Source organism: Lagenorhynchus albirostris, chromosome 18 (genome assembly GCF_949774975.1).
Source record: "Lagenorhynchus albirostris chromosome 18, mLagAlb1.1, whole genome shotgun sequence".
In the NCBI taxonomy this organism is placed as follows: Eukaryota; Metazoa; Chordata; class Mammalia; order Artiodactyla; family Delphinidae; genus Lagenorhynchus; species Lagenorhynchus albirostris.
The window spans coordinates 14,146,343-14,174,133 of NC_083112.1; the positions used below are offsets into that span (position 1 = coordinate 14,146,343).

Genomic DNA, 27,791 nt, shown 5'->3' on the forward strand with positions numbered 1-27,791 from the left:
AGCCCAAAATCTAGCAGAGGGAACAGCAAATACGAAGGCCCTGAAGATAAAGCAAAAAAAGTGAGAGTGGCTGGAGAACGTAGAAAAAATGAGTTAGAAGTGCAAGCAAGAAGGAAACCCCACCTGCCAAACCCCAAGGGACTTGGTTTTAGTCAGAGGTGATAAAAGGCCAAAGGTCCAAGCTAGGGAAGTAGCATGTTCAGATTTGTATTTGTATAAAAAGATAATTCTTACAAAAATACGAGAGAGTTGAGAGGCATGGATTAGAGTAATGATCAAGGTGGCCGTGGAGAAAAATAGGCAGATTTCGGATTTGTTTTGGATGTGGGCTCGGATGTGAAAGTCAAGGATGAAGGATGACTTTTTAATTTTCAGCTTCAGTAACTGTGGGTATGGTCACCATTGACAGAGATGAATAAAATTGGAGGAGAAAATGAGTAGAAGAGAGAAAATCAGGGTTCTGTTTTGGACACGTGTAGCTTGCATGCTGTCAGATATCTTCATAGAAACAGGTAGGCGGAAGTTGGATGTTTGGCTCTAGGGCTCATTGAGGGGAGAATTCAGGACTGGATATACAAACGTGGCTGTCATCAGCAATTAAGTGGCAGATGGGGTCCTCGTCCCACTCACTAGCTTCATTCTACTCTGACCCCACCCTCCTGACAGGAAGGGTCACCTCCATTTCCTCACTGTACCCAGCTAACCTTTGTCCCCACGGTCTTGCCTATCTGCTCTCGTTTCCTGGAAGCCCTCTCTCACCACATCCAACTGCTGAGTATCTACTGATTTTTCTATGACTGAGAAAGAATTTGCAAGTACTATCCACTATATATGTTGCTAACAACGTTGCAAGCTACTATAATCCCACTCTACACCTAATCTTTGCTTACCTAAAAATTCTCAGAAAACAACAACAACAAAACTTATAGAAATTAAACATGATATGTACTAAACTGAACCAAAGGTGGGTCCTCAGGCTCTAAATGCAAAACCAAGGCCAAAATGAATGTATATATATGCACCACTGAATCACTTTGCTGTACGGCAGAAATTAACACAACATTGTAAATCAACTATACTTCAATGGAAAAAAACCACAAAAACTGAGGCCAATCTGTTAAGCATTGCTGCTAAGCATTCAATCCGATTTTGCTAAACAACTTATTCTGCCTAAAAAGTCTATCCTAAGATTCTTGAGGAGTCTATTTCTTTAATGACTCCCGTGTGTGCGTGCACGCGTGTGTGTATATATGTGTACACATGACAATAATAAGGTCTGACAAGTGCTCAATTCGGTAGCTGATTTTTCTTTAACAAGAACAAAACTCAAGTGACAGCTCCTCTATATAGCTTTCCATCAATGGCAAGATAAAATAACTGCTTCCTACTATATTCCTAACTGGATCCTTTACAAACTTCTATAATTGTAGCTCCACGTATTAACATGTCTGTCTCCCCATTCGACTGATTCTTGAGGGTTGGACCTTTTGTTTGTAGTGTATTCTCTCATTTATAGACATACCTCTCATCACTTAAAAATGTAAGCTAGGGAGGGAGGGAGAAAACTGTATGCAGCGTGTTTCAAAAACAGTACAGTTCTTAATACTTTATTTAATAGGAATTCATAATTTACATTCTCTGATTTCCTAGAAAACTTGACAGCCCCAATTTAAAAAAATATATATGCACCTAGCTATAACCAGAGATCATTAAAATGCAACATTGTATTCAATTATTTAACTAGGTCAAAACAATTCTTTCTTCCATCTCATTTCTTGCCAAACTGCCTAACATTTTTCTTTACTAATTGAATAGCTCAAAACCACTTGCCAGAGGCAGAAAAAAAAAAAAATCTAGTGAGTGAAAATGTCTGCATCAGCGACCTGACACTCAGCAAAGCTCATGGGAATCGTTCCTTGAGAGCCTAATCGTGTCCAGAAGCAGCCCCTGATCCGTGGGAAAGCCTGCTGACAATCTCCAGTTGCAGAGGAGGACGGGACATGGAGAGAAATTCCCAAGATTCTGAGCTCAGGAGAGAAGGAAGTACTCATCTTGGCTACCAGCTCTGGGGTCCTGCAGTTTGGGCTGAATGTTTCTTATTGGTGTTTGTGAAAGTTTCAGGTGGTGTAACTAACACTCAGGTTTTTCTATTTCCTGCACAGTGCCTTGTGGTACATCTTTTCAACGCTCCTATCGGCAGAGCTCTTCCTCCAGCACCTGATTGGACACACATAGGTCTGAACTGTTGCACGGGCAGATGTAATTTAAAGTAAACACCACATCCAATCAGATGAGTGTTGTGAACTTTTATTAAAAATATCAGTCCGTGAAAGAGCTGTGGGGAGTCCTTCTTCATGAGGTGACGGTCTGACCAAATAGATCTTCAGGGCCCGTGACAGCCCAGGTTTAGAGGTTTTATATATATTATCCAAGGAAGCTAACTGTCAGAGAACGCTAGAGCCATTGGGGACAGAAAATTTCCAATTCAGAGTCAGATGCAGGCTCTTAACATTATGTAAAAGATGTTCTTATTGATTCCTTAATATATAACCGAGCACCAGACTTCAAAATGTGAAAATATTGAGTGAAAATAAAAATCACATTTACTGAGCACTTGCTTTTTGCTAGGCATTATGTTGAGGGTTTCTCATTAGGTAAGTATTATTATCACCTCCAGTTAACAGATGAGGAAACAGAGGTTTAGAGATTACCATTCTTGTCCAGCTAGTAAGTGGCAAAAATGTGTCTCCAACTCAAGACTGTTTTACTGTGACATATTCTGTTACTAGTCCATGGCTTTAAATTCCAAGCGTAGCTAGGGATTAAGACCAAAAAACAGAATGATTTAATCCAGAAATGAACCAAAGAAGCGAAACCATGAAACAGGAAATGTCAGAGCCCTCTTTTCCAGGACCCCGAGAGTTGGCTGGTAGGATTCCAGCCAACTTAGAACTTAACCGTTCAAAGATGAATGGTCTGGAGAAAACTGCCCAGTCTGCCCTGGTCTGGTGTCTATCTAGACCCACGGAGGAAAAAATACAATTGGTAACAGCTGGCATATGCTCAGGAAGGAAGATCAAAGGCACTGTGGAAGACACACAGAATTCTGTATCATCATTTTTACCTTGAGACTAAAACTGTCCTAATGAAATCAGAATTTTATTCTCAAATCCTTCTGGTATAACTCTTATCTCTCAGAAACCAATTATGGAGAGACTGAAAGTTTCCAACACGTAAAGGAACTACTAGCCACCCCTACTGGACACCTATTTATCTGGTACTATTAACTACTCACTCCCGTTCTTCTCAGCCTAGATTCCTACCAAAGAGTCAATCCTCTACGTTTCTAATTCATAACCCTTTACTAAATTGTGTGGCAGCTCTTTTCGAGAATCATCAACTGAGCCACTTCGGGTTCTTTTTATTTGAAAATAGATTTACACGTGTATCTTTCTTTGGAAACAAGGTGTGTTCCTGTTTTAAGTCAGAATATTGTAGTTCCATTCATGTATTAAATGTATTAGAGGAGCGTGCATGCCATTTAAATTAGTACCCATCATTATATGTTGTGGAAATGTAGATTTTCTTTTCTACTAAAAAGAAACGAGGAAGCCACACCTATGTTAGTAAATATTGCTGAAAAGACAATGCAGACCACTCCTTGAGGAAGAATAAGAAAATACCTGTTTTCTATTCTTTCATTTGTAATAATATTCACTTCCATTTCAAACTCAAGGTGCCTCATTTCCTCAGTAGGACATGCCTGATACTCTCCAACGTCAATAACCTTGACAGTGGTGAGGATGGTACCAGGATGGGACTCTCCACAACAGATAAAAGTGTGAACCAGATGTATATGTATGAATAGGGTTAATATGGGTGCTTGCTGTATCCTTCCTTATGGCTTTCTCTTTTAGTGTCATAACTTATTTTTCAAATGCAAATGAGTAGCCCCTAGACATACCTCCTGAATAATCATCTCTGACAGTAGACCCAAGCATCTGCCCTTTTAATGAGCAGTATAGTAGGGGAAAAGTTGAGTGATCATTTTAATGCCTAGGAAGTTATTGGTGAGCTTTTAATGCATAAATTATCTCTTGCATTGCCTCCAAGACACCACAGAGTGCCATAAAAGAAACCCAATCCTTGCAATATAAACAAATAGATTTCTAATCTGTGTTTACTTGACCAGAGCAGACCCATGGATTTTGTACTTGGTAGAATTTCTCCATATGGAGTTAATTCACAGCACAGTCTCCAAACTAGTTTGCTGGGAAACTTCCTTTGACTCCCATTTTAAGGACTTTTGCACCCCACCTTTGACCCCTGCTCTGCTTTCTGTAGAAGACCCCGAGGAAAAGTTCTGGAGAAACTCCTTCCAGATGTAGTGTGCAATTATTTGCTCTTACTCTTATCTTAAATTTTTTCTTCTTAAAGACCCTTAGGAGCCATCAGATAAGGAGGATTTAGGGTTTAGATTTCAAAGGACATCAGATTTATATCTTACCCGTATATCTAGCTTGGGTAATTAATGTGTCACATCACTTTCCAAGGAATCACTGAAAAGTCTACACCAACTGATATTCTTAGACACAACTACAAACAAACCCATGTGCCAACAGAAAGCCTGTGGCTGAAGTTCCTCAGAAACAATATAGCTGTTAAATTCATTCAGTCATGCAGCCAATATTTATTGAACACTAACAACGAGATAAAGGCAGTGCTAAGTAAGAAGGACAAAAACATGGTCCCTGTAACGACAAGTCAAAGGATACACATTAGGCGATCAATTCATTGCCACTTTGGTAATAGGAGGGTCTACAGAGAAGCTCACCTCATCTGAGGCAGGAGGAATCAGCAGTGGTTTTCTTTATGGGTGGCCTCAATTATGCATAGGGTTTAGCTAGGCTGAGAGAGGTCCAGAATGATGTTCTAGGCAGGCAGGACAGGAGGGCAAATGCTACAAGGCATTTGATGTCTTGCCTCGTTACAGAAACCAACAGGAAGACAATGCAGTCCAGCACAATAGATGAAAGGAGAAGAATTACAAGAGACAGGGTGGTTAGAGACATACAGACTAGGTAAAACAAGAGGCAGGGGAATGGTTGTTTCTGGGGTTTTATACATCGACTATTTCACCAGGCAGGAAAATGGGTTTAGAAGAGAGCAACTGAGGACATGGGAAGATGCCTTCAGAGTGTGCAGATAAGAAGGGGTATATTTGTCTGCAATGTATTAATCTCCTAATGTCTAATAAATATTGGCTGCAATGTATTTTTTAAATGTGATATATAAATATACCTACATGTATGTACATATGTATGTATGTTATATAATAGTATAATGTGTAACAACATGCAAATATATGTAGTTCTTTTAAATCTCTACCCTAGAGGTGACTACTTAACATGCAATCTACTCTCATTAGACATCCATTCACCAGAGGCAGCAGCAACCAATATCTTCAAATATTACTATTCAACCTTCACCAGAGAGTCGGGTCATTGGCAGAGGAATGCCAGAAAGAATATTTCACTGGTGAAAGGTGTGACATTCAAAATTTTTGAATTGACTTTTGTCAACTATACAATCACTTCTACCTTGGCATGAACCGTGTTCTGAGAGTCTCAGGAGCCCAGCAGGCTCTCTCACCCTTAGGAGCGGTAACCTAGGTCTTGGTAACCAGACACTTGGTTGTCTGTCCCACTACTTAGCAGAGGGCTCTGCTCCAAAAGAAGGTGAGTTGAATCCTGCTGCTAGAATATTGTCACATCTGCTCAAGTGAACGTTTCATGCTGGGTACTTTTCAAAGTGCCTTATGTACAAATCAGTGGAACAGATTGTATGACGGTTTTCGTGCTTACTTGCAAACAAATGTTTGTATACGGGGCAGAATCTCATCGGAGTCTTGCTTTAATCGTAACATCCCATCTGGTGGTAAATTTGAGGAGGAGATATTTACAGCTCTCATAATCTCCAAACCGCCTAAGCTAGCGACGTTTACAACAAGAACCTGAATGTGGGATTGGCTAAATTGGCTCAGATCCATTCACAATAACTGGATTAAGACAGTATCAGTGGAAATGGGGAAGAGTGGAACTACCTAAGGGGTAGAATTGATGTGGAAAAGGGAGAGGAAGGTATCTAGGATGACTAAGGTTTCTGACATGAGCAACTTGGCTCATGGGCATGTGATGCACAAAGAACCCTGGGGACAGAGCTGGTCTAGGAGGAAGATTACAAATTCAGTTTTGGACAGTGGCTTTGACATATCCGTGGGTTTGCTAAATGGAGATGTTGCATATGCAGCTGGGTATAAGATGTTTGGGGCTGACTATATCCCCCTGGGAGCCTTTGGGAAATGGATGTAATTGAAGCCATGGGGATATGAGATTGCCCAGGAAGGTAATGGTGGAGAAGGGGAGAAGGCCCTGAAGAGCTCCACCACTGAAAGTCTGCAAACCAGAGCACATAAGTCAATAATGATTTGTTACTCTAGCAAATATAACGCATTTTTACATAGTTTTGGAACTGATAGAAAAATTCCCTTTCAAGTGAGAATTGCCTTAATTTGAAAAAATACTTTTTTGAGCTAAGTGAAGAAGAGAGCCCTGGAGTATGCTTCAGTAGTTCACAGTGAAATAGGAACACAGAACCACTATGCAGCAGAGAAAAAGAATTTAGTTTGCTCTTTAAAGAAAAGAAGAGGCCAGAGGAGGCAGCCCACTGAAGAGACCAGGTTGGTGTGTTTATTGGAACTTCACAGTGAGAGGCAGCTAAAGGCAGGTAGTCTGCTGCTCCATTGATAGCTGTTTGCAATGTGTTATTGCAAATCCCTCCTCCAGCCTCACCTGCCGAATCTTCAGTAAAACCTAAAAAAACTCATAAATGCTTACTGTGAGCAATTTTCTTTTATAGAAACCAAAGAAAAACCTGAGTTTTATGCCAGGGGCAAAGAAACAAAGGACAAAGGCGGCATATGGGTATATAAGAGGTAGCCTCTAAAAATATCCCCCCCAGGGATTTGCAGAAATGTGGGGGCTGGCTTTGAACTCTAATAGGCTGTGGAATTGAAGAGCTTATTTTCCATATATTTTGATGGATAGGCATATCTGTCCTCTCATGGCTGGGTTATACATTTTTAAATAATCTCTTTGTATTATTTTAAAATTATTTTTGAATAGGTAATATAGTCATAAGTTTAACAATACTAAGGGCACTTAAAGTAAGTCTCCCTCCCATCCCTGTATCTTACCCAGAGGCAACTATCATGTTCTGTTTCTTACTTATCTTTCTAGAGATATTTCACTGGTTTAAAGCAAATACACGTATATTCTTTAAAAATGTTCGCAGACATTTTTTTTTTCTTTTTTGCGGTACGCGGGCCTCTCACTGCTGCGGCCTCTCCCGTTACGGAGCACAGGCTCCAGACGCACAGGCTCAGCGGCCATGGCTCACGGGCCCAGCCACTCCGCGGCATGTGGGATCTTCCCGGACCGGGGCACGAACCCGCGTCCCCTGCATCGGCAGGCGGACTCTCAACCACTGCACCACCAGGGAAGCCCTGTTCACAGAAATTTAACATATTGTATAAATTCTTCTGCATCTTGCTCTTGTCTCTTAGTAGACACTGAAGATATCTCTGTATCAGTACAGAAATGCTGCCTTTTAAATGGCCGTATAGCTTTCTACCTATGGATGTACCATCATCTATCTAGGGAATTCCCTACTGATGGTCATCTAAGTTGTCTCCAGACTTTTGCTATTTCTGAAAATGCCTCAATGAAAAGCTTGTCCATACACCGTTTTGCACGTACTACAAATTGAAATAATTCTTCTTGCCAAAGGAGTTGAAAGGTCACTGCTCATCACGACCAAGGGCAGGACCTGGCGGAGGCAGGCGCCGAAGAGAACACAGGTAAAGGTTCAGAAGGCTCAGCTTAGAACCTCAGGCAACTGCAGCAGCAAAATCAAAGCCAGCATGTTTCAGGGCAATTGGAGGAAAGTAAAACATTGTAGGGAGATAAACTCGTAAAGACTTAGGACTGGAGAAAACTCACAAAGACTTAGGACTAGAGATCTGAGATTTGGAAGGAGGCATTCTAGAGCATATCTGACCTCACAGGAATAAGCAATGTGGATCACAAAGAAGACAAACTGAAGTAGCAAGAACAATCCCTTTGAGCTTCCATGGAAAACGGTGATCAAGAGTCCTTCCATGGATTATGTTGGGTTCTCCTCATACAACTCTATTAAGAAGGTAAGATTATTATTCAGATTCTGCAAATGGGAAACTAAGGGTAAGAAACTTGCCCAAGTTCACACAAAGAAGACATGATGGAATCAAGATTCAAACTTGGGCGCTCAGAGCTGGAAGGTCTTAATCACTGCGGTATGCATGAAGCTTTAGTCAAACAATGTAATGTAAATCCACTGCTGATAACTAGCCCTAATTCATCCATCTTTTTCTGTTAGCTTTTCCCTTAATCCCAAGCCTTCCTTAAAGACCTGGTGTTTGTCAGTAAAGTGGCTTGGAAACTAACAACTAAAAATTCGCCTCAAGCAAATAATAATTCATTCCAGGTAAGTGCAGAAAAACAGACAGCCCGTATAAAAAGTGTCTCCCACTGAAGCTTATTTCTATGTGTGCTACAAGTTAAGCATTCATTTAAAAAAAATTATTATGATTGATATTAGAGGCTAATATATGCTAATAGAACTGTAACAAAGAGTACTCGTTTTAAGGGTCACAGTTAAAGATAAAATATGTCAACGGTAGAGCTCTCACAGTGTATGACGCATAGTAAGTGATCAGTAAACACTTTTTAAATGAATAAATAGTTAAAAGAAAAATACCAGGATATCAAAAGCCCTAAGAAAACGTCGTGGGTGAGCCAAACTAAACATCTCAGAGTACGCTATGTATTAATAGGAGACACAGCATAATTTTCAAAATATGACAAGCAACAGTTCCTCCCCATATCCCAGAGAAATGGCAATTGTGAAAATTGTTAAGAAAATAAATAGAAGGAGAGTTTCCAGATCCAACTGCTGGTGGAAGTAATTTAGCCTCAGCATTGCCATAGATGGTTTCATAGCATGACATTCTCTCCCTGCTCTCGTTCACGTTAGAAAGCTTCTCATTTTTCATCACTGCCATTTATTTTCAGATCTGAACCTTTACTTTAATGATCACTTGAGTGCACAAAACTAGAATAGAGAATATTGTCCTTTTTCCACAACAGGTGAACTCCTCCAGGGAAAAATCAATTATTTTCTCATTGACCCCCATTGGTAGGTGTTAGTGCAGTGACCCAGATCGTGGCAACCTCTTGCTCTGCTCTGGGGAATTAGTCCAACTCTGTTCCCTCAGACATTGCTCTTGAGGTGACAGGCAGTTTCTTCTTGATCCTGTGGGCTTGCTGGAAGCTGGTAGAACAATCCAGTGGTCTCATTTCCATGAAGGCTCTCTGGGGAGACCCTCTCCACGTTATGAGAGAAAGCCTGAATCAAAGAGGGGTACCTGCATATTTGATGTTCTGACAAATTCACTCTATCCCTAAGGGCTGCAAAAACAGTTTTTTTTTCTTTGAATTAATTTTTTGGTTGAAGTACAGTTGATTTACAATATTGTGTTGGTTTCAGGTATACAGCATAGCGATTCAGTTATACATATATATATATATTCTTTTTCAGATCCTTTTCCCTTATATGTTATTACAAAAAATTGAGTATAGTTCCCTGTGCTATACAGTAGGTCTTTGTCGATTATCTATTTTATATTGGGTTGGCCAAAAAGTTCGTTTGGGTTTTTTCCGTAAGATATTATGGAAAAACCTGAACAAACTTTTTGGCCAACCCAATATACAGTACTGTGTATATGTTAATCCCAACTTCCAAATTTATCCCTCCTCCCACCTGCAAAAACAGTTTTTGTAAAGAGCACTTTGGTATTAACAAAAATGCTGAATGAATTTTGTCTTCCACCTTCCCTTCACAGCTAGCCTTCTTCTTGCTTTTGTAACTTTGTAATAAGGCATGAATGATACACAAAAACCTGACCATGTTTAATGTACGTAATTTGATGAGTTTGGACATATGTATACATCCATGATACTGTCACCACAATCAAGGTAATAAACATATCCATCACCTTCAAATGCTTCCTTATGTCTCTTTCTTTGTGTACGTGTGCGAAGAACACTCAACATGAGATCTACAATATGAACAAAATGTTATTACCTTTTTAAATAAATTTACTTATTCATTTATTTTTGGCTGCACTCGGTCTTTGTTTCTGTGCGCGGGCTTTCTTTAGTTGTGGCGAGCGGAGGCTACTCTTTGTTGCGGTGCACAGGCTTCTCATTGTGGTGGCTTCTCTTGTTGCGGAGCATGGGCTCTAGGCGCGAGGGCTTCAGTAGCTGTGGCACGCAGCCTCAGTAGTTGTGGCTCGCGGGCTCAGTAGTTGTGGCACATGGGATTAGCTGCTCCGCGGCATGTGGGATCTTCCTGGACCAGGGCTCAAACCTGTGTCCCCTGCACTGGCAGGTGGATTCTTAGCCGCTGTGCCGCCAGGGAAGTCCCTGAACAAATTTTAAGTGCACAGTACCTTATTGTTAACTGCAGGCACCGTGTTGTAGAGCAGGTCTCCAAAGCTACTCATCTTGTATAGCTGTGACTTTATACCCATTGAAAAGAAATTCCCCATTTTCTACCCACACCCACAGCTAAGTTTCTTGAAAGAGCATAATTTTCTTCTTCTTTATCTCTTACTCAGTCTTCTACACCTAACAATTTAAGTTCCACCCCACCACTCTACTACAGCTGCTCTTTTCTGTGGTCATTATTAAACTTTTCATTCTTCTTCTTCTTCTTATTATTATTGCGGTACGCGGGCCTCTCACTGCTGCGGCCTCTCCCGTTGCGGAGCACAGGCTCCAGACGCGCAGGCTCAGCGGCCATGGCTCACGGGCCCAGCCGCTCCGCGGCATGTGGGATCCTCCCGGACCGGGGCACGAACCCGCGTCCCCTGCATCGGCAGGCAGACTCTCAACCACTGCGCCACCAGGGAAGCCCCTAAACTTCTCATTATTAAGTCAAATAAATATGCCTTGGCTCTCCCAAAGTATTTGCCATAAACGCTATTGAGAACTCCTCCCTCCCTCTTGAAATTCTCTTCTCTTTCACGGGTATCTGTAACAATATCTTCTTTTGAATTTTCTCCTACCTCTGACTGCTCCTTCAACAGGGAACCTGATTTCAGGATCAGGATGTACTGACTCTATCCCCCTGTCCTTTCTAATCTGCCCCATCCTCTCCACCTCCACTAACTTTGTCTACCTAGGTTGGGGCCCTAACACTTCTCGCCTGGATGACATAACCCTATTTGTTTGTCTCCTTTTCCCAGGCACTTAGACCACTGTAGGTGTTCAACAACTCTTTGCTGGTGGGAAGAATACATGGTGACAATTCCTCTCCCCACCTCTGCCACTCAGTGACTCACCATACTTGCTCCAGGCACCTTTCTAAAACACACAGGTAGTCATGCTGCATCTCTCCCTACGCCAAATCCTTCCACTGCCTCCAGGATCAATTTTGATTCTCTTAGCATGTCACAAAAAGCACTTCTTGCCCTTTTCGTGCCTCATCTCCTACCATCCCCCAATGCACCCTCAGTGCAGCCCTGTGAGATAACCCACAGCACCAGTACTCTTTAAGAACCTCCCCCAACCCCGTCTCCTTTTATTAAAGTACAATTAACATATAATAAGCATACAATGAAGTGCATGTATCGATCGATTCTGGCAAGCGTATACATCCATGTAACCACCACCCTCATCAATATACAAAACATTCCCGTCATCTCAGGAAGGTCCCTATGTCCTCAACAATCACCTCAAATAAATCACTGTCCTGATATCTGTCACCATATATTAGTTTTGCCTCTGTGTCTGGCTTCTTTAGTTCAGCATAATGTCTGTGAGATTCGTCGATGTTGTCATGTACACTAGAAATTCATTCTTTTTCACTGACGAGTAGTATTCCACTGTTTAAATATATCACAATTCCTTTATGTATTGGTGGACATTTGAGTTGCTCTCAGTGTCGGATTATTACGAACTCCAAACATTTTAATGCCATTTTTTGTGGACATAGATTTTTTTTCTTTTTTTTGCATGAATACCTAGGAGAGGAATTCCTATGGTTAACTTAAGAAAAACTGCCTAAATGTTTCCAACCACACATCTCCATACTTGGCAACACTTGGTGTTGTAATTTTTTTTTATTGTAGTCATCCTAGCGTATGTTAAGTGGTGTTTCACTGTGGCTCCGAGTCTCACATTCTTCCTGACTACTGATGTTGAGCACCTTTGCAATGTGATTATTGGCATTTGTGTATCTTCTTTTGTAAAATATTCCATTTATTTGAACCATTCAAAAAATTGAGTTGTCTTTTTATTATTTCTTTGAAAGAGTTACTCAGAATATAAGTTCTTTGCCAGATATGTAACTTTTCGAGTCTTTGGCTTACCTTTTTGTTTTCTCAATGATGTCTCTGAAGCGCAGAAAATCATCATTTATCATCTTTCTTTTCCTTATGCCCTTTAACTTTATCTTTAATAAATAAATTAAGGTAAAGGATTCCAGTTTACCTGGGAGAAGCTTCCTCCTTATCTTTGAGAGTCAGTTGACATAACGGGATGTGTAATCACTGATGTTCTTCTTTGTTTTCCCCCATAAGCTTAGGAGCAACTTGAGAGCAGGGGTTGTACTTTATGGAGTGCTTTATATATAGTAGTAGAATGTCTAGCAAGTAGCGGAAGCTCAAGAACTGTTTGTTACCCAAATATGTTGAAAATTGGAAGAGTCAATTCAGTTTCATCAATTAACTACTTTACGCATCATCTTCTCTTCCTGAAAACAAGGAAAACTCCCCACTTACCTCAAAAGCATGTACAAGCAATGAAAGCTTTATGAGGTTGTGAATGGAGCTTTTTTGGTCCCTTACGTGTACATCAATAAGCAGCCTGTGAATACATACTTTTCATAGATTTTATATTATTGTTATTATTAATATTATTTCATGAATCCTGATTTTCACTTGAAAAGCTGTATATGTAATTCTTTATTTTTTAGTATAACTCTTAATACATCAGATGTTCCTCATCAAATGCTGGGACATCTTGAACCAATGAAAACTATGACTAGTCAGAATAGAGACACAAGGGTTTGCCCGTTGACTTGATCATGTCAGAGTGATCAGCTTTCTATCCTAGTGAGGTTCACTAATGTCCAAAACCCTAAGGATTACATCAAAATGACAATGTTATCATTCAATCTGTCCAAGAAATTAGACCTTGATGAATTCCATTGAGAACTCCAACTTGATAATGAGCTAAGAAGTCATAACACTATTCTGACAGGAAGGTACAGTTAAAGAAATTTGAAAAGCACCAGAAATACATGAAAATGATGGGCTAATGGAGGGAGCAAAGTGCAATCTTCTCCTCCTGGCAGGAAGCCACAGAATGGAGAAGCCCCTGCTCAGTGAACAATGAGACACAATCAAACGGCATTCAGTGCATGATGAATGAAGCATCTGAGAGCAGAGTGACTTTTTCCATAGCAACAAAGCCTCAGAAAGCCCAGAATGCTATTGGCCAGAGTCTTGTATTGTTCTTCCGGGGCTACATCAATCCTCACCCTGGATGATTAAAAGTGCCAGAAGCAAGTGTGATATTCGGATATTCAAGTTAAATGATAAATGTGCATAGAATGAATAGGAGATATAGTTACATGTGTAAATAGCCAGAATGTTCAATTTCCAAATATGAAAAGTATATAATTTAGAAACTCATTGAAATGGAAGTTTGAAGGATTTGCTGCTTACTCAGCATCGCCTAATAAAAGAATGTATCCGTTATCCAATCTTTGCTTTTGAAAGAGTTGGTTCTGTTAGGGGGTTGTGAAAGGGTCCAGATCTTTCTCTCTAGTCAAGGCTTTATGCTGGTAACAGGAGTGTGAAAGAATCTTTCTCAATGGCCAAGATCCCTGAAAGAACAGAGGTATGACACTGCCCCGGCACAGAAGCACCGAAGAAATGCAGCGCCTTGTAGAAAGTGGAGAAGCAGCACGTCACTGGCAGCTTGTGACCGCTCTGTCGTCATCCATGGAGACTGAACCATGACCTGGTTTTCGTCGCCTTCAACCACTTCTCAATGTTGTCCATATTCTCAAACTTCATCCAAAAGAGACTTGAAATTCTTCTCTCATAAGGATTTGATCATGATTGAAGTGCAATGAACAGGCAGTTAGAATTCTGGTTGCAAAGAATTTAAGTTGAAAGCAGGAATTATGTCTTACCTGTAATACCTTGTGTGCCGAGAATAACTCCTGGTTGGATGACTAGTGGGTGAATGAATAGGAGGCCTAAAAATGAAATGGAAAATTTACAGGACAGTTGGAGCTGAAAGGCTACATTTAGGAAATTAAAGAAGCGAACCCCATAACTGAATTAACACTCTATGACACATTGAGCTACTGATCAAAGAGAGAATTTATTCACAGAGCTTTTCAAATACAAACAAAATAGCACGTTTTTATTTTTTACAAAATGAATATTGGAATAAATGTGGTACAGCACAGTACAATAATGGATGAAAGAAAACAAGATCTAGTGACTGGAAAATGTCTCTCATTACTCTCACATCTTCAACTGAATTCTCTCCTACAGTGGACAGAAAGTTGCCCCTTTAACTTCGTAAGAATACCATAGCAGAAGCTACTCAGAGAAATATTACATATTTTTTGAATAATATTGAAATACAAAGGCTTAATTCTAAAGATCTGCATAAACACTGAAAACACGTTGAGGGCATAAAGAGTTTATGCAGAGTATACAAAATACTGATAAGAGTGGCTTATTGGTCCATTTATTAGGTTTAACGTATACTTTATAAAGTGATAATATGGTATTTTAAATGTGTATTAAAAAGAAAACAGAGGAGTAACGCACTGCTAAACCTCTCATACAGACTGTGCAACAATTTAAATGTCTGTGTGGGCATGTGTGTGGATGCGTACATCTGTATGTGCTCGTGTGCTTTCAGAAATGCCGTGACTTACTGGGAACGTCTGTGCGTTACCCTGCTTCCCAACCTAATACTGTTTCTACTAGCCCTTTTGATTCTCTGAGTCATCATTCTTAAAAAAAAAAAAATCCTTGTTTGCTGCATATATAGATTTGTTTTGTGTATGTGTGTGTTCTACATCAACAATACTCTGTGGGATAGAAACACCCAACACCCTGCAATATTTTTAGCCTTTGGTCCATTTTTCTCTATCATTCCATGCTCTACATTTCTTTCACAAACCTTGCGCAACCCTTCCCCATGGTATAACGTTTTTAATTCCGCTGGGTTTCATTTCGTTAGTGTTGTATGGTTTAGAACCACTATTCCACCTTTTGAGAATAGCTGGATGCTTCAGTCCCTCCCAGCCCCTTCAGCCCGTCTTCTCCTCTGTTTGCTCTTGGTGGCTCCATCTCAGTATGGGTACTGTTTCTGTTTCTTGCCCGAGAAGCAAGCCAGCCATGTGCATAGCAGCATGGCGGTGGCAGCACCTGCTCCCGTGCAGTAGTAGGCCCAACCGATTTCACACTTACCTAGGGACACAAGAGAAGGAGAGAAAGCAGGCACAGATCAGGATGATTTTACAGGAGGTTCTGTCATTTCTCCCAGGGTGTGTGCTCCTGGTGTACCACGGTGAAACGGAAATACTCATTAGAAATGTGACACTCACTCAAATGGAATGATAACAAGGGATGAAACTTATCCCATGATGGAAAGCCGGAATAGTTGTGGGCATTTCAGAAGGACCTCAAGGCCTATGTCTCCTGCTAGCTAGTGACAGAAACCTTTTCTCCCCAACTGCGATGCTCACTCCCGTGGCTGAAGAGAAGGAGGAATAACAGCAATCAGGATAGGAGAGATGAAGGTATTAGTTCCGATTTAAATCACCCAAACTCATATGCATAATGAGGTACTTTAGAAAAAAATTCAAAATATAGGTAAGTCCTAAATATAGATACAGTTTCTGCAAAAGAGCCACTCTAAGGAGGAGATCCCTTTGAAGAATAATGCTAAAGTGAAAGAATCTACCAAAAAACTCCTGGAACTACTAAGTGACAACAGAAATATTGCAGGACACAAGGGTAATATATAAAATTCAATTGCTTCCTATATGCCAGTAATGAACAAGTGGAATTTTTAATTAAAAACACAATATTATTTATATTAGCATCCCGCAAAATGAAATAAGTAAAAATCTGACAAAATAGAATAAGGTCTTTATGAGGAAAACTATAAAACTGATGAATGAAATCAAAGAACTAAATAAATGAAGAGATATTCCATGTTCATGGATAGGAAGGCTCAATATTGTCAAGACGTCAGTTCCTCCCAATTTGATCTACAGATTCAATGTAATTCTAATCAAAATTCCAGAAAGTTGTTTTGTGGGTATCAGCAAACTTATTCTAAAGTTTATATGGAGAAACGAAAGACCCAGAATAACCAACACAATATTGAAGGAGAAGAACAAAGTTAGAGGACTGACACTACCTGAATTCAGAACTTACTATAAATCTCCAGTAGTCAAGATGGTGTGATATTGGTGAAAAAATAGACAAATAGACTAATGCAACAGAATAGAGAGCCCAGAAGCAGACCCACATAAATATAGTTAACTGATCTTTAACAAAGGAACAAAGGCAGTACAATGAAGCAAAGACAGTATTTTCAATAAATGGTGCTGGAACAACTGGACATTCACACGCAAAAAAAGGAAATTGGACACAGACCTTACACCCTTCACGAAAATCAACTTAAAATGGAGCACAGGCTGAAATGTAAAACGTAAAACTATGAAAATCCTAGAAGATAACGTAAGAGAAAATCTAGATGCCCTTGGGTATGGTAATGACTCTAGATATAACACAATCCATGAAAGAACTAACTGATAAGCTGAACTTTATTAAAATTAAAAAAAACTTCTGCTCTGTGACAATGTCAAGAGAATGAAAAAAAAAACTGCAGACTGAGAGAAAAATGTGCAAAAGACACATCTGATAAAGGACTGTTATCCAAAATACACAAACACTTAAAACTCAACAATAAGAAAACAGACCTGATTAAAAAATGGGCCAAACACCTCAGACCACAGACACCTTACCAAAGAAGATATACAGATGGCAGATAAGCATATGAAAAGACACTCCACATCATGTCATCAGGGAAATGCAAATTAAAATGACAGTGATATGCCACTACATACCTATTAGAATGGCCAAAATCTGGAACACGGACACCACCAAATGTGGGCGAGGATGTGGAGCAACAGGAACTCTCATACATTGGTGGTAAGAATGTGCAATGTTACAACCATTTTAGAAGACAGTATGGTGGTTTCTTAGAAAACTAAACATACCCTTACCATACAACCCAGCAGTTGCATTCCTTGGTGTTTACCTAAAGGAGCTGAAAACCTGTGTCCACACAAACGTCTGCACCTGGATATTTATAGCAGCTTTATCCATAACTGCCAAAACTTTGACGCAATGGAGGTGCCTTTCGAGTCAGGACTCAAATCTGGGTACCAGGTTCTAAGAATAAGAACTCACTGACCCAAAACATCCTACTTGAATTAGTGGGATAGGTTTCCGCATTCATTAATCCTTTTTTTAAAACAACATTCAAGTTATTCTTTTTGCATGTACAGTAAGGAAGTCCTCTATATCTCTCATGCAACATTGTCTTTTCTGCCCTAATTGAATCCCCTTTTTAGTCAGTCTTAAGAAAACCAGAAATCAGACAATGCTCCAACAACAACCATTTTCTCCCTTTTCTTTTGTTTTTGTTTATCCATTACATTAGCTAAAACACATACAACCAGATGCTTGGATTTCACAGTCATTGAACATACAAACCATAGTTTGAAAACCATATCTTTTTTTTACATGTCAGTCATTTTTACCTTGTTCATTAATAACTTCTCTATTGAAAACTACAAAGACTGTTAGGTGTAGCATGCAATTTGACTTCCTATCTTCACTGAAGTCTACTGAAGCGGTAGTTAGCATGTGCCCCATTTACAGATAAGAAGGTGAGGTGAGGCAAAGCTTGAGTCATTGGCTTGTAGTCACCATAAGTCAATAGCCACAAAATTAGACCAAGAGCCTCCACATCCTAAAAGTACTCTAGGGCACTACCTATGTACCAGACAATAGGATACGTTTAGCCTGCAACTTGGATTTCTCCCTCTCCATATCCAATAATAAATAATAAAAATTAAGAAACAGAAAACACAGATTGATTACTATTTGCTCTGAATTGTAGAAGAGCTTTCGTGGAGCAAATATTAATACATTTAATCCTCATAAGAACACGACGTGGTAGGTACCTGAGTATCATCCCCACCATTCGCATGGGGACACTAAGGCCAAGGAAAGTTCAGTAACCTGCCCAAGGACTCACCTGTATAGTAAGTGACGAGTCCTTTGCGTCTCTCTCCACAATTTATTCTGTGTGCCTCCACTCCTCCAGTGCCTGTAGCAACCCCCGGCAGTCTTACCTGCTGCCATTGCTTTCCTGTCTCCCTGCTTTTATTTATAGTATCATCAACAGCAAAGAGGGCAGCTATCTTTTCAAAAATCAATCATGTTAAGTCGCTCTCTTACTTAAAATCCTTTAATGATTTCTCAAACATGCAATCTCCTTCCAAAGGCCTGTGAGCCCCTGAATGAGCTGGCATCTGCCTACTTCTCAGACCTCATGACCACCTTCCCTCTTGTCTTCTTTCTGGCCATACTGGCTGTCTTCTCTGGACCACATCAGGCTTGTATTGGCTCCAGTACTCCTCACTCATTATTCCTTCCACCCCAAAAATTCTACTTCCAGATCATTAGAGAGCTGGAGCTTTCTCAGATGGGATCTACCTGCCCCCCCCCAACTTGTCTCATCAAAGCCACTCTATTCCTTCACCTCACTTTATTGCCTTTGTAGCACTTGCCATGGTTTGTAAATATTGTGTGTGCGTGTGTTTAACTTCAGTCTATCCCACTAGAATGAAAGTTTCAATTTGGGGAGACCTTTGTATAGTTTGTTCCCTACTGTACCCCTACAACAGTGCCTGGCTCACAGTAGGCACTCAGTAAATAAATGCTGAATGAAAGACAAGGTAAAAGAAAGAGAGAAAGAAAGGAAACAAAGTAGGCAGACAGTTAGTCTTTCAAAAATAAAGTATGGGATTTTAAGAGTAACTCCAGTCTCATTTGACACAGAACTTCTGGAGGGAAGTGCCCAAACCAACTGTGCATTTATAGCTTTGTACAGAGTGTGTTCAATTTAAAAGGACAATAGATCCTGAAAGAGCACATCTCCACCGCAGGCTGGGTCTCACTGGCACAACGACCTCCATTAATACTGACAGATAGAATCAGTCTTTTCAAGGGTAACAGAGTCTCCTTCATGGACCAGATTTTCTGATAGCCGTAGGCTAATGTGGCTGTGAGTCTTGGGAATAATCTCCATTTGGAATTATTCTTTAGCTGGACTAAACAAATCTAGGAGGGAGAATTAATAGGTAACTGAGAGATGGCAGGTGGTTTAGAACCAAAAAGTCAGCAAAATCTGTGGTCAGTCCATTCAGTACAAGGCTCATAACACAGAACACAATCAGTTGTTCATTAATAATAAGGTGCTGATCTTCCATGACCTAACATGAAAAGTGGAGTACATAATTCTTTACTAATTATCGGACACTCACTCAAGAAAAAGTAGTTGGTGAGGCTATTTAATAATAGTGTATGTGGGCTTCCCTGGTGGCGCAGTGGTTGAGAATCTGACTGCCAATGCAGGAGACACGGGTTCGAGCCCTGGTCTGGGAAGATCCCACATGCCGCGGAGCAACTAGGCCCGTGAGCCACAACTACTGAGCCGGCGCGTGCTCTGCAACAAGAGAGGCCGCGATAGTGAGAGGCCCGCGCACCGCGATGAAGAGTGGCCCCCGCTCGCCGCAACTAGAGAAAGCCCACGCACAGAAATGAAGACCCAACATAGCAAAAATAAATTAATTAATTAATAAACTCCTACCCCCAACATCTTCTTTAAAAATAATAATTATAATAATAGTGTATGTAACAGTAGTCACGTGTGTTAAATAAAGATTAAAAAAAAAAGCTACTAAAGCATTGACTATCAGAGAACCCAGGAAAGACAGCATAACTTTTTCACTCCTCTAGAAAAGTCAATAAAATAGCGTAAGCTTAAACCTTAGGGGCTCTGAACTGGCAGGGTTGCTGTAGCAGATGGTGCAGATGCTCCACCCAATTCCTTTGCTGGTTCTGGGCTCTCATCCATCAGCTACTGACTGTACTTTGCTCCTAACAGCTTATACTTGCAACCCTCTTCAGAGGACCCATGAGCTGGGGGGCCACTTTGTTCCAACTCTCAGAAAGTTGAAGTACCCCTGGTGGGACTGGTAGCCACTGATGGGCTGGTGCAGGAGTCTGAAAGCCCTCCTTCTTGCCTCCAGATGGGACAAACTCTGCTGTGGCATGAATGTTCCAGAGCTCGTAAGAGTCCAGACTGAGGCTGGGACCTCACCTGGAATTGCACCCTCGCTTCGTGTCTACGCTTTCACTATCTTGCTTTCCCACTTCCTCCTGGTTTCTCCTCAGCTCATTTCCTTGATCCCTTGGACAGGAATCCTCATCTCAGGGTCTCAGCTCTGGGGAACCCAATTTCAGAGAAGAGCAAATGAACACAGTCTTTCTTGTTTTTCTTTAACGTGATAAGGGTTTGTGAAGGTTCTTCAGTTGTTAGAGGCTTAGCCCATCCACCTACCCACCCAAGCCCTGCCATCCCCTGAAACACCCAGAGCCAGGATAGAGCCTTCAGCACATCCTTGCTATGCTATCATCTTCCCGGGGCCAATCCCACTCCTTGCCTTGATAAGTGTGTATGTGCCATTTCTAATAACTGTTATGTTTCTGGAGCCTTTCTTGTTTGTGTCATAAAACATGTAGTCAACTCAGCAGACCAACCGTCCGTCATACGAAAATGGAAAGGTAGGACACCAAATAAAGGTACTCAAAAAGTGTACTATCATAGAAAATGTTTGAGGATGTTACACAATCTTGCTGCTAATTACACACACGTGCTAGTTTATGTGTGTGATTTATACATTTTGTGGTTTAAATTTAGCAACTGGCTAAGATCCAAAATGAGCAACTAATGATCAGCGTGATTTAAAAGAAAATTATTCCTCTATTTCAGATATGAGGACGTTGGTTTGCTAAGTAATTGATAAAATAAATCATTATTAAATCAATAAGGATTTATTCTGGTATTTTGGATTGTATAGAAATATGGCCACCTCATCAATCTAACTTCAAAAAAATATACAAAAGCATACACCACACACACACATATCTTCAGAGAAACAAAAAATGGTCAAGGTCGGTGTAGTAAGATCAAGATGTGTCAATAAAATTTAGGCAAATCTAAAGAAACACTAAGTCATCCATCCCCTGATTCTGGAGTCCCTTCTTCCCACCCTCTCTCCCTCCCTCAATTCTTTCATAAATTCAACAAATTAAAAAAATTTTTTTACTGGAATATAGTTGATTTACAATGTTGTGTTAGTTTCAGGCGTACAGCAAAGTGAATCAGTTATACATATATCCACTCTCTTTTTTTTTAGGATTCTTTTCCCATGTAGGCCATTACAGAGTACTGAGTTCCCTGTGCTATACAGCAGATTATTATTAGTTACCTATTTTATATATAGTAGTGTGTATATGTCAGTCCCAATCTCCCACAACAAATATTTTTTAACCGCCCACTCCAACTAGGAATCACTGGATGCGAGGGATCTACTTTGGAGAAAGATAAATACAGCCCTTGCTATCAAGGAGCCATCGTCTAGTCAAGGGTGTGTTAAACAGTAATTACTTAGATATTCATATAATGATAATTGTGATATGTGCTTTGAAGAACAAACATCCAGGATGCTAAGACAGCAAATCACAGGGACTTTTATACAGTGAGGTCCGTGAAGGAGAGCCTTAAATTAGAAGTGAAATTTAAGCTGAGACCTGGCAGATGAGCAGGGGCTAGCCAAGCCTGAATGTGGGAGGCCAGGGAAGAGTGTCTTTGCACCAGGGGGATGGGAAATGTAATGGAGAAACGTAAGCAGATTTGGGTCTCGTTAAAGTATCATTCAAATAAGAGATGGATGCCACTGTGCGTGTAAGCAAGAGATGGGGTTGGGTGTGACCACCTCCAGAGTTTGAGAGCTGGAAGCCTGGAGACTTCCTCTTCAAATGTTCATCTACACGGGTGTATAGACATGTGAGATAGTCAACAACCATTGGTAAGTCTTGATCACCTACTCTTTGTGTTGCAATTACAGGAGACCAATGAGGGGACAAGACAGATAGCATCTTTGGTTTTACAAAGCTTATGTTCTAGTAAGACTGATTCTTGAGTATCACTCACATCAGTTGCATTATTTTGAAGCCATACCTTGTATATTTTACACACGTCTGTTAGAAATTCAGTTAACAAAATTAACTAGATATAAAAGGGAGTTTTTCTCATGAAACTATAAATGTAAATGTACCTCGAATTTCTTCAAAGGAGAAGAAAGATTCTTCTTCCTGAGCATGGTTCCTTCCATTGTTAAAACCCACACGCTCAATAATAAGAAATTAGCACTGTGTTTTACAGTAATAGGAGAAAAAGTCTTTCTGAGTACATTAGGCCATTAGGAAAGAGCAGATGTTTAAGTTAATATGTTTTAAACCTTACTGTAGTCCATGAGTAGTAACGGAACCAAAGGAAACCAGGGAATACAGGACCATTCTTCCCTGGCCTCTCACTTCCCCTGTCGTGGCAAAAAATTCTTGTTATTTTAATGCAAACCGAAAGCATTTTGCTAGAGGACAAGTTTTGTCTGGGATCCTTTCAGGAAATTAGAGAAGCAAATCTGTTAAACTTTCTCTTTTGCTCTCTGTAATGTTCCATCAAACAGGACTCCAAGCACACTGGGTTGGCAAACTGCTGCTTTCAACGACGGGGAATGCCACTCTTGACAGATAAAATAGAGGTTAATCAATGGGAAAAGGTCCTGTGGCTGCATTCCAGGGCAGCCCCGGGGAGAAGATGGCTGGGAGAGGTGTGGCTGATTCTTTAGGGTGCCTCAAATTAGTTTTTAGCGCATCTCCTGTTAGTAACAGAGACAGAAGAAAAGGTACAAAGAACCCGGCTTTACTACAAATAACAATGAAATTCCAGTGATCAGTTTTATTGGATTACTCTTTCACAGCCTACCATGTGACTGCCTGTCTCATTCCTGTACCCCAAAGCTCAGTACAATGATGCCTGGACCACAGCAGACGATTGATACATATTTGTGGTGTGAATGGCTATCAGACACTATACCTGTGCTGAGAACAGAGATCTGAAATTAATAATTATATAATAGCGGTCATGGACAGCCTGTGAGCCAGGTGCTAACCAGTTTAGAAGTGGCATCTCATTTAACCATTTTTGCCTATGATACTTTCAAGAAATTAGAGAAGCAAATCTGTTTATACTTTCTCAATATCATTCCCATTTTGAAGATGAAGACACTGAGTTAACATGCAAGATAAGTCACTGGCCCAGTATCTCAAAAAAATGATGAAGCTTGAACTTGAACTTGAGTCGGTTCCAAAACTTTTTTGTGTGCTCAGACATGTTTTAGGAAGATCTGTATCACATTGTTCCCATTTGTCTCTGCTAGGACTACCATGCCACAAAGAAATAAGATATATTTTGAGTGAAGTAAGTTAGAAAGAGAAAAACAAATATCGTATATTAATGCATATATGTGGAACCTAGAAAAATGGTACAGATGAACCGGTCTGCAGGGCAGAAATAGAGACACAGATGTAGAGAACAAACATATGGACACCAAGGGGGGAAACTGATGGGGGGGGGTGGTGGGATGAATTGGGAGATTGGGATTCACATATATACATATATATACACTATATATATAAAACAGATAACTAATAAAACCTGCTGTATAAAAAGTAAATAAAATTAAATTAAAAAATATAAAAAAAGATATATTTTGCATCTTTGAATTTACCAGCCTCCTTAGAAGACTCCAGGCGCCCGTGTGCACCTTGCACAATTCTAGTTATTAAAGGCCTGCATCTTGCAGACTTGGCTTCTCCCAATTTCACGGCCAATGAAACCAAACTTGGCAATCCCGTCCCCCTAGAGGATGTGAGGCAGTGGGGTCCAATCAGCTTGCTTGATCAAATTCAGATAACTGATTTTTCCTGGGTGATAACTGGCTATGGGCACGCTGTCAAACTGGATGTTTCTGACCTGCCCCCGTCGGAGCGGAGCTGAGAAAGGGCTCCAGGCCCTGGGCACCCTCCAGCTCCCCTCTGCCTGTAAACCCCTGGCCATCGCGCCATCCTCACACCCAGAGACTTTGCCACAGTGCCTCCTGCCGTCCCAGTGCTCATTTAAGCACAAAACAGGGTCCCACAGGTAGTCCTGCCCCCGACTGGTGCTGTCCAACGCAAACCTCCCTGTGTCTTCGACCTTCCCCATGCTCTGCATTTGAACCTGAGCCCTGCCCGTTCCCAGCTCACTTCTTTCCTCACTGGGTCACTGCCGAGTTCCCAGCCTTGTGGCCACGGGTGCCTGAGTCCAGATATAAGCTGACTGCCTTCACTTATCAGGCAGAATATCTTTCATCTGTGATATTTAAAGTTTTTCAGCATGTAAAGATATCAATGCAAAGTTTGTGTAGAGAAGAAGCAGGCATGTCAGATTTCATCCCTTTTGCTGTACAAATCAGGAAGACAGGAAGGTGGAGGGATCTGTAGAGAAAAAAACTTTTGTATTCTTTTTTTTTCTTTTGCAGTACGCGGGCCTCTCACTGCCGTGGCCTCCCCCGTTGCGGAGCACAGGCTCCGGACGCGCAGGCTCAGCGGCCATGGCTCACGGGCCCAGCCACTCCGCGGCATGTGGGATCTTCCCAGACCGGGGCACGAACCCGTGTCCCCCGCATCGGCAGGCGGACTCTCAACCACTGCGCCACCAGGGAAGCCCCACTTTTGTATTCTTAAATACCATGGGTGGAAGTCTCTCCTGTTGAGTAAATTCCTTCCTACCTCTTCATATTCAGACCATCTTGTCTGCCCTGTGCATTAAAAGCAAGAACAGAAGAATCTGTAGTGGGACCAATTCCTTTTGTTCTTTTGGGAAGTTACTGAACAGAGGTGTTGCTAGTGAAAAACAACAACAACAGGATTTAAACATTTGACCTAAAACACACAAAAGCTTTAATTCAAACTTTTAATGGAACAAGGAGTTAAAATGACACCTGTGTCTGAAAAGAGACGAGTGGAACTCAAACTTGATCTCTGGGCAAAAAATGTAGAAGTAAAAAGGCTGAGGGAAGATAGTTTGTGAGATGCGGCTCATTTTAATGCTCTTTGCTTGTTTCTGTCTGTTTAGGACGAGAAGCATAAACTCACATTGCTGACCAGGGTCGACCTGGACACAACTTCAGGGCACCATTTACACTGTACTCCCTGAGATGTACTCTAGGAGGTACTGTCCACAAGCAGATCTCAGTAATGGGATCTCAGCACGCCATGGGCGCTTCCCAAGAGTAGATAGTATGGAGGGACGTGCAATGGTAGAACCCTCCAAAGACTGAGCACTGAGTCTGCACAGAGTGCCCCAGGCAGCGGAGGCCACCTTCAGCCTCCTGTTTCCAGAGAGCAGCACAGTGGACAGACCCAGCACTTCTCCTCAAGAACTTCCACTCTTGACTCTCATGAGTGAGGCTGGCTATATCTTCTACCTCTCCTGCCCCTTCGTTCCCAGGTTTAGGGGACTGGACAGTTGGATTTGAACTCTCCTGGGAGTTGAACGGTACCTTTTTCCCCCAAACACATAGTACATCTCAGTGTATAAGGGCCTAGCTTGGAGCACTGGACCCACTGCTACAAATAGACTCTTAAAACGTCTCTCCACCTTCTTTGTCTGCCCTACTTTCTCCCCAGAGGTATCCAGGAATGTAAAGAGTTAGCATATAACGCATATGTGTCCATTGGTAAGAGCTGGCGAAGATATGTTTCTGCAAAGCACTCATAACAGCACTGCGTCTAAGGAGATATGTTACAGTCAATTTTGATAGGGCTGGCCAGACGAGGACGTGACGGGAAATGACTGCTGTGCAAGGACTGTACTCAAATATGAGTTCATGTTACATGGGTCTCAGGTTTCAGGGGGAAAAAACCTTCTAAATTACACATTCATTCTATTCTATTCAATGGCATAAATTTCTCTTCTGGATTCCCACAAAGATTTTGTTAGAGAGCCATAATTTTAATTTGCTCTGTTGTGTCTCTCTTGTCCCTATAGACATGTTTTTGGCTCCACCTTTAGGGTGAGGACCTGAGAGATAAAGAAAAAAAGAGTTCTCCCAGGTACTATTTACCGTCTCCCATGGAAACAGTGCTAGCCATCATCAACTTAGGGATTTACTAGCAAGTGCCTATCTGAGGTCCCACACTTACACAGCTGCTCTAATTCACGAAAAGAACAGCAGCTGGACTTGATATAAGGTTCGGTCGTTCTGACCCCAAACTACACATCAGGGGAGAAAAGACATTATGATTTATTATTATCACTTTTATTTTTATTATGAATACTTTCTGGAATCTTAAGTTCTAATATCAGAGTGTAGATTTGGACAGCAAGCTTTTTAAAAAAACTTTTTGAGCACCTGGAGATTTAAAATACTACTTTATGTTTGTTCTTTTCTGAAAATGGAAAACCATGAAGTAGAAATAAAGTTCAGAACAAACAATACCCGTTATGAGAAAAATAAATTCCATCTCTCTCATGTGTAATTTTATAATCACATTTATCAATCTGTAGATTAAAGTACTGTATCAACGTTAATTTCCTAATTTTGATAATTTTACTACTACATAAAGGAATGTTATTTTAAGGAATTATTCACTTAAGTATCTAGGCATGGGGCGTCCTGTCTGAGGGAGAGATAATGGAGCAAGACAGAGGGGGAGAAGGACAAAGCAAATATGATGACGATACTTAACATGAAGGGAATCTGGGTGCAGAGCATATGAGAAGTTTTTGTACTAGTTTTGCAACTTTTCTATAAATCTGAAATCATTTCAAAACCAAAATGAAATAAATATAAAACTTTATATATGTAGACACAAATATATATGTGCACGCACACATATACCTATATATACATATACAGATGGTCCCTGACTTATGATGGTTTGACTTACAATATTTTGACTTTGTGACAGTATGAACACAATACACATTCAGTAGAAACCGTACTTTGAATTTTGAATTTGGTCTTTGCCAGGGGCTAGTGATGTGCAGTCTGATCCCCTTTCTTGATGCTGGGCAGTGAGCACAGCTGCCAACAGGCCAGGCGATCACGAGGGTGAACAACCGATATACTTACAACCACTCTGTTTTTCACTATCAGTACAGTATTCAATACATTGCGAGAGATATTCAACACTTTATTATAAAAAAGTGTTTTATGTTAGATGATGTTCCCCAACTGTAGGCTAATGTAAGGGTTCTGAGCACGTTAAAGTAGGCTAGGCTAAGCTCTGATGGTAGGTAGGTTAGGTGCAGTAAATCCATTTTCAACTCAGGGTA

The 27,791-nt window shown here is 40.8% G+C and overlaps 1 protein-coding gene across 3 annotated transcripts in view; it reads right to left on the minus strand.

Annotated features, from left to right (window-relative positions):
- Positions 1 to 14,539: 14,539 nt before the first annotated feature.
- LHFPL6 (LHFPL tetraspan subfamily member 6) overlaps positions 14,540 to 27,791 on the minus strand; it is a 242,219-nt gene continuing 228,967 nt past the window's right edge. For all 3 annotated transcript variants that reach the window (XM_060128962.1, XM_060128963.1, XM_060128961.1), the window contains one exon: positions 14,540 to 15,664. In XM_060128962.1, the coding sequence (XP_059984945.1) occupies positions 15,546 to 15,664 (119 nt within the window). In that variant the 3' untranslated portion in view covers positions 14,540 to 15,545. The remainder of the gene's footprint in view (positions 15,665 to 27,791) is intronic.